The following is a 13,584-nucleotide window of genomic DNA, read 5'->3' on the forward strand; positions in this document are numbered from 1 at the left end:
GTATGCTTCATAATTTTAACAACTTACAATTGATATTAAGTGGGATGATGCTGATCTTATTAGCCAATTTTTCAATGGATTACAATATGAGGTAAAAAATTTAATGCTCAACTTATCTGATTTTCAAACACTAAGTCAAGCAATTGACTTTGCTATGAAGTGCGACAATCACCTTTTTGAATTTTGATCCGAGAAGCATACAAGTGGACCTCAACAATACTATAATTCAATGGCAACACCAACACCTCTTCAACACATACATTTGAAAGTAGAAGATATGTAAATTGATGCAATACATCTCAAACCTCTTATTGAGCAAAAAAAGACTCATCATCGTCAAAAAAGATTATGCTTATATTGTGGAGAATCTAAGCACAATGCTCTACATTGTCCAAAGAAGCGACGCAACCATAAAATGAAGAGTACGACAATTAAAGAAGATAGCATGTTGGAAAACGAACTTGTCCAGCTACAATAGGAACCATGCGGCTGGAATCTTTTACAACGCCTAGTGAAGGTCCTATCCTCTCCTCAAAACCTTCTACATGTTTTATGATAAATGTTATTCTAGGACCTAAATATCACAAAGCCTCTGCCTTATTAGATTGAAGAGCCTCAGTATGTTTCTTAGATGAAAAATTTGCTAAAAGACATAGCATACTTTTAGTGCACAAAACTAAACCTGTTCATGTAGAAGTCATAGATGGTCATCCATTATGTTCAAGAGATATTAATCATAAAATTCTTCCTAAAGAAGTAGCAACTAATGGTTATAGTAGCTTTATAATATTTAATATCATTAGATTTTTCTATAATCTAGTCATTTTAGATTTATCATGGCTAAAAAAATATAACCCTAAAATAGATTGGACTTCTTGTAGTCTTGACTCTTCTGAAAGTATAACTAAGAGTGTAGTTAATCAAGTAGAAAGCCATAAGTCTGGTATAATTAAACTTATATTTGTAGGTATAAGTGCTTTCTTACATGTTGCAAAAGAAAGATCACCTTGTATCATTTATGCCACACCTATTTCTACTGATGAAAAGACTTCAAGTGGCATTCCAAGCCAATATCAAGATTTTCAAGATGTATTTGAGAAGAAGAATGCGGATACTCTTCCAGAACATCATTCCTATGACTACTCAATTGACCTTCAAGAAGGAGCACAACTACCATTTGGACCAATCTACAATTTATCTCAAAATGAGTTAGCTGACCTCAAGGAGTATATTGAAGAGAATTTGGCCAAGAACTTCATACATCATTCCAAATCTCCAGCAGGAGTACCAATTTTATTTGTGAAGAAAAAAGATGGATCATTGTGGATGTGTGTTGATTATCAAGGACTCAACAAAATCACTATAAAAAATAGGTACCCACTAGCTTTGATATCTAGACTTCTTGATCAGTTGAATCAAGCTAAGATCTATACAAAAATGTATCTATGGAGAGCATATAATTTAGTATGCATCAAAAAAGGAGATGAATAGAAGACTATGTTTCAAACAAGATATAGACATTTTGAATACAATGTCATGTCTTTTAGACTTACAAATATACCAATAGTATTCCAACATCTAATGAATGATGTCTATTGGGAGTTTTTAGATGATTTTGTTGTTTGTTACCTAGACGACATCTTAATCTATTCTAAGAACCCAGAAGAACATGAACTTCATGTTCGCCAAGTATTACAAAAAATAAGAGATGCAGGACTCTATGCCAAGATAGAAAAGTGTATATTTCATACTACTCAAGTCGACTTCTTAGGATACATCATTTCAAATGATGGACTTATGATGGATCCTAAGCAAGTTCAAACTATTATGGATTGAAAGATCCCAAAAATGGTGAGAGATGTCCATTGCTTTTTGGGATTTGTCAACTACTATCGAATCTTCATCAAAGTCTTCTCTCAAGTTGCAGCTCCACTTATACATTTGACTTGCAAAGACAAACTTCAATGGAATCAAGAAGCAGAAGTGGCATTTGAAGCTTTGAAGACAACCTTTGTTTTTGTACCAATCTTGTATCACGTCAATTTTTCTAAGCCATTTTTTTATAGAAATAGACGCATCACAATTTACTTTCGATGCAGTATTGTAACAAATGGGAACAGATGATAAACTTCATCCAATAGCTTTTTATTCTAGAAAATTTTCAACAGCCAATGTCAACTACGAGATCCATGACAAAGAACTTCTTGCATTCATGGATTCTTTTCAAGAATAGCGCCATTATCTAGAAGGTGCTTCTAGCCCAGTTATAGTATATACAGATCACAAGAACCTTGAATATTTTATGTCAGCACGTTGTCGTGTTGTGGTTCGGCTACTATATGAAAATAATGTAATTATTTACTTAATATATAATTTATTAAGTAACATGGTAAGAGCCATATTATTAGATTTTAGTTGGTTGTAGAATATAATTTGGTTATTATCTTGAGAAGAGGTTGTTTAAAAAGGTTACTATAGAATTTTTATAACTTTGATTTTGTTTTCATAGTGGCTTTTAAGATTGGTTTAGTTCATAGTGACTTCTAAATAATTAGAATCACCTTTGTTAAACATTGGTGACCTTTGAAAACTTCTTTTGGATTTTTTATTTGGTGTTAAAAAGACTCATTGTAAAAATCTTATAAAAAAAGGGATGAAGAAGGGGGTTTTGGTAGCAAAAGGATTAATTAGGGCACCAATATGGATGAATGGAGATAAATAATAAAAATCTCCATTCCTATTGGTCAAAAATCATGACCAATGGGCTTTGAGGAGGCTGCCCGAGGCCATATTAGGGATTAGGGTTAGTTTCTCGTGGCCATTCGAGTTTTTGAGGCTAGGGTCAGAAGGTTTAGGTTTTTGGATATGGTTTTGGTGCAACATTTGTGTCATTTGGGGTTTATATGAAGAAGTTATAGGCGCTCAAAGTTAAGGTGTAAGTTTTCGACGTACTGTCACTCTTTTGAGCATACCGCACGCATACGGACAGCAAACGAGGATCGGCGACCGGATTTGAAGAGAAAACTTTTTCGGCTACAGTTTGTGCATACTGTTTATCGAATTCCAAGCTTTTATGAAGGAGATATTGGCAGTTGAAGTCAGCGCTTGATATCTAAGGGTAGTAAGTAGCCCGAATTACTTGTGCTTGTGATTTGAGCTATATCTTAGACAATCTGATGAGGTTTTAGCTCAAAATTTTCAAGATTGAGTGTAATCTTGTTGTAAAGCTTTCTATACAAGTTTTGTGTGATTTGGAGCTTGGGTTTAAGAGATATAAGGAAAATAGTTTTCGGAAGCTTGTAAGTTAGGGTTTTGTGCACCTGCTAGGGTTTCTTAGATGCCGAACGATCGGTGATAGATGTACGGTTCAATTTTTTTGTGGTAAAATTTAAGTATAGCATCTAGTTTATGTAGAAATTTGAAACAAAGTGAACGGTTCGATTAGCTTTTATGAATTTTCAAAGTCTGATGTAAAAAGGTCCTTGGCGGGAAGAAATATATTTTGAAGAATTTTAAGATATTTTGAATTTTTATACAAAGCAAGGAGTTTGTTTTTGGGAGCTAAGGCATTATATAAAAAAGAAACCTAAACTCTCTACAGCTAGATACCCAGTGTAGTCCTAGATAGAAAATCACGCCATAAGACAACGTGTTTTGAATTGTCGCGAAGCCCGTTGGAGTATGTTTTTATCAAGATTCGAATTCAAGATCACTTATTGACCAAGAAAACAACAAGGTTTGTCAGATGTACTCTCTAGACAATCTTATCTTCCACCAAAGGAAGGAGATGCTCCTTTTAATCAATAACGGACAATTCTCTTGAAGCTAGAGCATCTTCATCTTTGAGCAATGAAATCAACACTAACTGTTGATTCAACTTTCATTAAACAAGTTCAGTCAAGTATGTCTTCTGATCCTCTTATTCGTGATACTAAGGAAAATCCTTCAAAGTCTTATAATACTTCCAAGTTTGAATTCAAGAAGAATCTACTATATTTTGAGAGATGCCTATATGTTCCAGAAGGTGAAGCTGGATTACGAGTTTTTCAAGCTCATAATGACTTTCCAACAGCAAGACATTTTGAATACAATAAAATGTTGGAACTAATATCCAGGGACTTTTGGTGGCTCCAAATGTAGAAAGCAGTCAAAGATTTTGTACAATCTTGTGATGTTTGCTCGAGATCAAAAATTCCTTATCATCGACCTTACGGACTTCTTCAGCCATTATCCATTCCAAAACAACCATGGACTTCTATTTCTATGGATTTAATCATAGATCTTCCAATCTCAAGTTCTTATGACTCTATATTCATGATAGTAGATGTGAGCTAAATTCCTCCACCCTTAATTGTGTTTAGTAGTCAAGTAGATTAACTTCACTCACACATAATTTTTATAAACCCTAAGTTCATCCATAAATCCTAAGTTCATCCAGAAACCCTAAGTTCATCCAGAAACCCTAAGTTCATCCAAAAACCCTAAGTTCATCCATAAACCCTAAGTTCATCCATAAACCCTAAGTTCATTCATCCTAAATTTCCCTTCATCAATCATCCATCCCTTAAATCTCATTCATTCTATAACATTCATTCATTCAAAGTTTGTTCATCCAATTTTCATCTAAAGATTCATTCATCCAACCATAAGTCAACTTATCATCCAACTGACAATTCGTACAATTGACCTAATTCATCCAAGATTCATCCTAAAAATTAAAGAAAATTGGAAGTCGCCACCTTCCAAGTCATGGTAGCGACCCCCTTGCACGAATTCCACTACAATGGTTGCATCACTAACTTGTTTATAACAAGCTTTGCTATTTTAGAAAGTAGACTTACAAGCGCTTGTCCTCCAACAAAATTCAATGCAAAACAACAATTAAGCTAAGAGAAATCTTGCCTCAAAGTTGCCTGACTTTCTCGGCCTAGTCAGAGCATCCCTGGCCACAAAAACCCTTGCCCTTGCTCCATTCCAGTTGTGCAACGCATATGCTTTAGCATTCCAGAAACTAGAATTGAAGCCGCATCACCTCCAATAATTTTTTCTTGAAAATCTTGAGTGAATTCCAAGATATGACCTTCCAAAGTAGCTTGAGTTGGCGGAGTGCTACATCTTCACCACGGCCGACTCCTCTTCACTCCAACCACCATAACTTCCTTGGCCTTTACTCAATCTAAGCGTGCAAATAGTCCTTGCAAAGCTGACAACAAGAACCATCCCCCACAAAAGTTTCAGCTCCAAATTCAATACTGTCCGCCAACACTCGCCTTCCAAAGTCGGACCTCCAGATCTGGCCGGCAGCTGACCTCCTTGTCACTAAAACCACCACAACTTTCTTGTTTTCTCTCCAAACAAAGCGTGCCTACTGTCCCGAGGAAGCTAACAACAAGATCTAACTATTGGTAAAGTTTGACGTTCTATTTCCAGATAACTAATACACTACAGCTGCGCAATTGCAGCTCTATAGAAACAAGGATACGTGGGGATGCAATTTGGCATGGCTTCGCCCCCAAAAAAAAAGAGAGAGAGAGCGAGTGTGGCCACCCCCACCCTCTTATCCAAGTAGGAAGAGACCAAAGGGTGGCGGCCACATCTCCACCATCCGAATCCACCAACCCTAATCAAGATCAAGGGCCCACATTAACCCTAAGTCCTAAATCCGATTTTAGTGCTGGACATGCCCAAAATCCCCAATTCGAAGCATTTTTTGACAAAACTAACTCCACCAATCTGTTTAAATCATATTTAAACATCAAGTTTGACTATTCATACACCCAAATCTAAGTTCTAGATCATTAAAAACCAACAATTTGACAAACCCATCACAATAAATTTACTTCTAATTATTTTCTTCTCCTTGTCCCTCTTCATCTTCTTCCTTCTTTCTTCTTGGCCTTTTTGTTTTTTTTTTTTGTTTTTTTTTTTTTTTTTTTTTTTTTCTTTTGGCTCTTTTTCTTATCTTTTCCACCACTCTCTTCTCCCTTGATTTTTCTTTCCACTACTAATCATCAATAAGCCACTAACATTAATGTCTATAACTAACTTATTATAACAAAACATAATCAAAATCCTCATTTTTTTTAGATTTTTTTAGTTTAACCAACAATGTAAACCAACTTTTGGGCTCACATAATTGGCGACCATCAAGGGACGAATCCAGCTTGTAGTTGCCAATTTTTGTCCTTTAAAGTATTTTCACCATGCTAGTTCATACTATCGCCTTGTCATAAGATAGAAAGGTGGAGCTCTTGCCCAAAATTGTGCTCCCTCATGTCTTATATTCTTTATACCTGGTACCTGATGTTCGTGTGGAAAACAATTGACCATTCAAGGTCTCCAATTGCATGGAGTTGTTTAAAAACACCTCCTTGACAAGATAAGGACCCAACCATACGGCATCAAACTTGCTTGGAAAGTCGATCTTCCGAGCATCTTGTAACAATACTAACATACCAGGTTGCAAGACCCGAGTCTTGTTCCGTTTATCAAACACGACCTTGCGTCGCCTCTGAATGGCCTCAATGTGTTGAGCCCCTCGTCTTCTGCTCTCATCCAATGCCTCGAGCTCGTACAACCTTGTCTTTAAAGATTGTCTGTCAGTCAATCTGGAATCTACTGCAATCCGAAGGGATGGAACCTCAAACTCAATTGGTAAAACTGCTTCCAGTCCATAGACTAGAGAGAATGGCATAGCCTGCGTGGTGACCTTGAATGTTGTTCTATATGCCCATAAGGCGGCTGGCAGTTTCACATCCCAATCACGCTTGGAGTCTCTAACAGTTTTCCTCAATATAGTACCAAGTGTTTGGTTGACTCGCTTTGTCTGACCATTGGTTTGAGGGTGATAGGATGTAGTCTTCCGGTGATCAATCTAGAATCGCTCAGTCATGGATTCAATCACCTCGTTGAGGAAATGAGTACCTCGATCACTCACAAGGATCTTCGGGACTCCAAATCTAGTAATCACATTCTCAAAGAGAAAGATTGCAGCATTCTTGGCATCATTTGTCCTCACAGCCTTGGCTTCAGCCCACTTAGTGAGATATTCAGTGGCCACTACAATATATGCCATTCATCGAGATGAATGAGGATGAATCTCTCCCACGTAATCGATGCCCCACTTCTCGAATGGCACCAATGGTAGGGAAATGTGAAGCGGCAACTGCATGTGAATGTCATTCCTAACAAATCTCTGACATGCATCACAACGCCTCACATAGGTATGAGCGTCCTTGAAGAGTGTTGGCCAGTAATAACCAGCCCTAAGAATTTTCTGACCAGTCAATTGGCCAGAAAAATGTCCGCCACACGCACTGTCATGATAAGCCGACAAAATGGAAGGAACCTCATCTTCCATCACACAACGTCTTAACACTCCATCCAATCCACGTCGATACAACCGGTTCCCTAACACCACAAAATGACGACTATTGACCCGAATCTTCCACCTCTCGTCCTTGGATAAATCCACTGGCAATTGTTGAGTAGTCAAGAACTCAATAATCCTAGAATACCATGCTGGTCTAGCTGTCACCAAGAAAAGACTCTCGTCTATCAATCTATCATCAATCGGGTGGATCTCCATTCCTCCAGGCAATCTCGACATGTGATCTGCTTGTTTGTGTACGGATCCAGGTTTGTACTCCACAGTGTAATCAAACTCTTGTAGCAACAAGACCCACCTAGCTAGCCGACTGTTCAACTCAGGTTTGTTAACCAAATACTTGATGGCCATGTGATCCACATAAAAAACCACTTTGTTGCTCAACAGATAATGTCTAAACTTCTTAGCTGAGAACACCATGGCTAGACATTCCTTCTCAGTGGTGGAATAATTTTTCTCTGTAAGATTTAATTGCCTACTAGCGTAGGCAATTGGATGATCCTTGCCCTTGCTTGGGCCTTCTACAAGTTGGCACAGAATGCTCCCAATCGCCACCGCACTTGCATCACAATAGATGTGGAAAGGCAAGCCCCACCTCGGCGGCCTCAATATTGGATAAGAAGATAATTCCTTCTTTAGAACCTCGAAAGCATCATTACAAGCCTGAGTCCATATAAATTTGGTGCCTTTCTTGTGAAGGCTAGTGATGGGAAGGGTAATAGTGGTGTAATCTTCAATCAACTCCCTATACCAATCGGTGTGTCCCAATACACGTTGCACTTCCTTCACACTGATAGGAGGTGATAAATTCTGAATTACCTTCATTTTTTCTGGCTCGGGCTCACGACCCCTCTTACTAACCATATATCCCAACAAAATGCCTCTAGTCAAGGCAAGATAGGTTTTTTCTGGATTCAGGGCCATTCGAGCTTTCTTGTACCTCTCTAAGCTTTCTTTCACCAAATGAATGTGAGAATCTGCATCAGATTGGGTGCTGAAATCATCAATGAACACGGTCATTGATTTGTATAACAAGTCTGAGAAGATAGACATCACCAGACGTTAGAAAGTAGGAGGGGCGTTACATAATCCAAATGGCATCACATGCCACATAAACGTCCCCCAAGGTGTTGTAAATGCAGTCTTGTGTCGATCTTCAGGTGCAATAGACACTTGGTTGTATCCAGAATATCCATCCATAAATGTGTATAAATCGTGACCTGCCACTTCTTCCAAGATGCTAGCGATAAATGGCAAGGGAAAGTGGTCTTTTTGGGTGTAAAAATTCAACTTCCTACAATCCAAACACACCCTAAGTTTACCATTCTTCTTCTTTACAAGCACCATGGGAGAGACCCAATCTGTGATCTCAACAGGTTTAATAAAACCTGCTTGGAGTAATTTTTCCAGTTCCTCTTTCACAATCAATTGAAGCTGAGGATTCATTCTCCTCTCCTTTTGCCTGATCGACACTGCATCGGTCATCAAGGGAATTCGATGTTCTACAATCTCAAGAGGAATCCCCTTTAACTCCTTGTAAGACCATGCAAAGACCTCTCGATACTCTCTTACCAACTCACAGTAGGCATTGATCTCTTCATCCTCTAGTTGGCTTCCCATCTTCATTTGTCTTGGTTCTTCTCCTTCAAACTCCACTGTCACAAACTTCCAGTCTTCCTTAGCAACGTGAGATTGCTCATTGTTATCTCGATATCAATCCGAAGGCACATTGGGATAATTGAAAACGTCTTCTCCAACCGTAATTCTCGAAGAACCAGTCTTAAATTTCAATGATCCTCCCAAATGCTCACTTTCCTCTAAAACCTCTACTCCTTCAACATCCTCTATTCCAATCAAATGGACATCTACCTCAATTAAAAGTGTCAAACCATCGTCTAACTCCATTCCAATGAGATTCAATCCTGCCGTCAATTCTGATGAAGAATCAGGGTTGTCCTAGAGCCACTTGGCATACTCTCCATTGTCTGACCAATGGTAGAGATTTGGACCAAGATACTTCAAGGTTTGAACCTCAGCTTCAAACGTCATCCCATCCACGGATTTTAATGGTTTACCTTCTCCAATAGATATGGTGTCAACCACCTCGAGTCCTATCAAAGGCTTGATTCTAACTTTAGTGGAATTTTCATATGGACCGTAAACTATGGAGGGCTTATCACCACCCCACATGATGGTGGCATTGGCCATCCTCAACCACGGACGACCTAAGAGAAGTGGAAAAGATTCTTTGGAAGTGTGCATCCTGATAACATGGAAGGTCACTAAATAATCCTCCCCTCCTGTAGAGATTTTACAGTTCGTGATCTGGCTTAAAGGCCTAGCAGGACTCTGATCTGCCATGTTTAATACAAATGGTGAAGGTCCGGTTAAATTCAACCCCAACTTCTCTATGGTATGAAGTGGCATGATGTTAAGCCCACTACCTCCATCAATGAGCACATTCGGAACCACCTTGTCCACGATAGTGACCTCGATCTCCACTGCCTTCATATCCACTGGCCTAATAGATGCTTGTACCCTAGCCACTGTGCTCTTCTGAGTCTTCTTCTTCATCTTCGCCCTAGGCAATCCTTCTTTGAAACTCTTCCTCATCAAAGGAGATATCTTCAATAGTTGAGCAATTGAGATGTCAGCCTTTATCCTCTGCAAGTCCCTGCAGAGATCATACTTCTAGTAAGAGGTTGGTGTCGTACGACCCAATCCTCCAAACTCTTCCTCTGGAATATCTGGACCCTCCCATTCACCCGGTTCTAACCCTTTACTTGGATCAGAGCCTTCAGATGACCTTTCATCACCTACTGCGGTGCCTACCTCCCTTGTAATTCTTGTCGCCTCCTTTGCAGCCGCCTCAAGAGCTACTAAATCCAACAACTCTTCAGACTCACTACTATCTGAGTCTTCTTCATCGATTGGTGATTGCCTATGAGCTTGCCCTCAGGTAATCACAGCCAAAGTAGCATTCTCATGGCCATCGCCTCCGTCTTTCTTCAATTCGTGGGTCACTAAATTAGAAGGTGCTTCATGTTCTTCAATCACCATTGTGGTCTTTGCTAGAGATGGCGCAGGACCCTTCAATAAGACCTCTTCTGCTACTCTAACATCTTGGTTAGAAGATGGACCTTGTTTCTGGTTTGCATAGTTTTGATAGCCGCCTTGTTGATTTTGGGCAACTAGGATATAACCTTGGCGGGTTTGTAATCCTTCCGGAGGTTGATGGTTTTGTCTGAAATCCTAATAGTTGTAGTAGAGATTAGGAGGTTTTAGGCCCCTCTGATCATCACCACGAGGTCGTCTCTGTTCTCTCATGTTATTCCGCACGTTCTCATAAGGATTTGTTATTGGTGGTGGTAGTTGAATTACCTTATCAAGTTGTCTACATTCATGGGTAGGATGATTGCCACCACAATTGCCACATGGCCATGGTTGGCCATCATCCCAGCACTGACCCGGCTCATGCCATCTCCTGCAAAGCTCATGGTACTCCTTCCGAGGCTTGCCACTTCTACCATATCCTTGAGGACTACCTTGATAACCTCCTTGCCGCTGCTGAGGTCCTCTATCTCTTCCATAGCCTTGTGTTGGCTGATATGATTGAGGATTTGGATTACCTTGAGGCCTTACTCGGCACTGAAGAGATGAATGCCCATTTTGGCCACAAGTAGTGCACCAAACCCCCGAGTTATGGTTACCAGACTCTATCCGAGGAGGTGGGATGTTTGAATTTTGATTCTTTACCATGAATGCCATCTGTTCAGTCAAGGCTTGGATCTGCTTCATCATGGAGTCTTGAAAACCTTCTTGTCCGATATGTATTTTCTTCTCCAAGTCCTCCACTTTCTTCTCCAATTGTGGCTCTGGTAACGCCAATAAGGGTACCGGAGCTCTGGTGGCCGTGGGCATGACATTGTAATATTGGGCACCATTGTTGACTATCGGAGGTGTACTTGACGTGCTTGGTCCTACCGCTTGGCTTACGGGATTAATTGGAATAAACCCCGGGATAGACTCATCTTCCTTCGTCCAATGCCTTTCATAACTTCTCTCGATTAAATCTACAACGCGCGCCGCTGTTTTGGCTTCCTCCAAAGTGGCTGGGTTTCTCTCTAATACTCCCTTGATTGTAGATCGATTAGCAAATCCTTCAATGAAGAATTGCTTTAACGTATCGCCATTCAACAATCCTCTTACATAACGCATGCAGACCAAGTCAAACCTCCTGATGTAGTTAGCCATTTCCTCGTCTCTTTGCTGTCGTACCGCTCCCAGTGCTCTCAAGGCTGTACTTTGTCCAACCTCCGGCCTAAAGTGGTTTAAGAAGGCTACTTGCAACTGGGACCACGTGGTAAAATGTCCCTCATCATGGTCCCGGTACCAATTGTAAGCCTCATCGTGTAAGGTTCTGGAGAACCAAACTAGGTAATACCCCTCGATCCTAATGAGGGATGTTGTCAAAATCTCTATGTACCTCTCCATGTGTAGGGTTGGATCCTCGTCCTTGGTGCCATAGAACTTGGGGAGATTCCCTGGAACTGTGGGCGCTAATAGCCCTGCTGGCATAGCCACGGGCAAACCTCATGGCCTAACTAAGGGATCTAAAGCTGGAAGCCACTCCGTCGCCATCTCATGAACAAATCCTTCGACCGCAGGCACAAAGTCCAAGGTCCTATCCTGTTCTCCTATTTCCCTAAGGTTCACGTCTCCAAACACTCCGTCTTCAAGGTCTACGTGTTCTATCTCTAACTCCTCCACTTCCAACTCCTCCAATAGCTTGCTGCCCCTGACATCTCCTAAAGCCTTTTCTAAATTCCTTCTAATGTCTCCTCCAAGAAATTCTTCATTGCTTCTACTATTAATGAGTGTATTCCGAGAAGGGGCTGCTTCCTTGTTATCCATGACCTTGCCCCCACGTCTTCCAATATGTTCAAGTCCTTGGTTCAAAGTAGGTTTTTGAGATCTAGTTTTCAGGAACATCTAAATGTCCTCACTGACCTTCTCTCATTACCTACCAACCCATTTTTTTTTTTTTTTTTTTTTTTTTTGAAATTTTTAAATTGATAATTAATAATCTAGCCTACCCTCAGGTGGGTAGGGAACGCAAACCACCAAGATAGTATTTATGGGTGATGACATGGAATTCACTAAGGCAAACCAGCCCGCTAGTCCAATCTTGGCATACGGTACAACCTATGTTGTGGGGCTTACCCGGTCAGTAAACGAGACATTGTGATTCTGCCTTCGCGGCCAGAACCCCCCTCGTTCTCAATTCAGCTCACTGCCGAGGCATTACCCACTAACAAGGCAACGACAACGACGAATTACAATCCTAAGTTAACATAGATCATTCAATGTATGATGGTTTACCTCATGCAATTCCAGCTTCCTGCACAATTAGTATACCACCGGCCTCTCGATCACATGCTAAGGTTTCTAGCACAAACTACTATAGATATCTCCAAGACCCACATACCTTCTGCTGTGCTCCTTCCAATCACGACCCCATCATCTTGCTCCTATTATTTCCTTCCTCCATGTAATCAATCATCTCAACTCAAAAAAAAAAAAAAAAAAAAAAAAAAAAATTGTTAGACAACGTCTCTAAGATTGGCTCCCAGCAAACGCACCATTTATGTGAGCTAAATTCCTCCACCCTTAATTGCGTTTAGTAGTCAAGTGGATTAACTTCACTCACACATAATTTTTATAAACCCTAAGTTCATTCATAAATCCTAAGTTCATCCATAAATCCTAAATTCATCTATAAATCCTAAGTTCATCCATAAACCCTAAGTTCATCCATAAATCCTAAGTTCATCCAGAAATCCTAAGTTCATCTAGAAACCCTAAGTTCATCCAAAAACCCTAAGTTCATCTATAAACCCTAAGTTCATCCATAAACCCTAAGTTCATCCATAAACCCTAAGTTCATTCATCCTAAATTTCCCTTCATCAATCATCCATCCCTTAAATCTCATTCATTCTATAATATTCATTCATTCAAAGTTTGTTCATCTAATTTTCATCTAAAGATTCATTCATCCAACCATAAGTCAACTTATCACCCAACTGACAATTCGTACAATTGACCTAATTCATCCAAGATTCATCCTAAAAATTAAAGAAAATTGGAAGTCGCCACCTTCCAAGTCATGGTAGCGACCCCCTTGCACGAATTCCAC

At 39.8% G+C, this 13,584-nt stretch overlaps 1 protein-coding gene across 1 annotated transcript; it reads right to left on the reverse strand.

The window, feature by feature from the left end:
- Positions 1-5,176: 5,176 nt before the first annotated feature.
- Positions 5,177-7,075, reverse strand: LOC141045073 (uncharacterized). The gene is made up of 3 exons (XM_073532139.1): positions 6,925-7,075; positions 6,301-6,741; positions 5,177-5,319 (listed from the first exon to the last, which is right to left on the reverse strand). The coding sequence occupies exons 1-3, from the start codon at positions 7,073-7,075 to the stop codon at positions 5,177-5,179; spliced, it is 735 nt and encodes a 244-aa protein (XP_073388240.1).
- Between the last annotated feature and the right edge of the window lie 6,509 nt (positions 7,076-13,584).

Source organism: Physcomitrium patens, chromosome 2, assembly GCF_059467195.1.
Source record: "Physcomitrium patens ecotype Gransden chromosome 2, ASM5946719v1, whole genome shotgun sequence".
Taxonomy (NCBI): Eukaryota; Viridiplantae; Streptophyta; class Bryopsida; order Funariales; family Funariaceae; genus Physcomitrium; species Physcomitrium patens.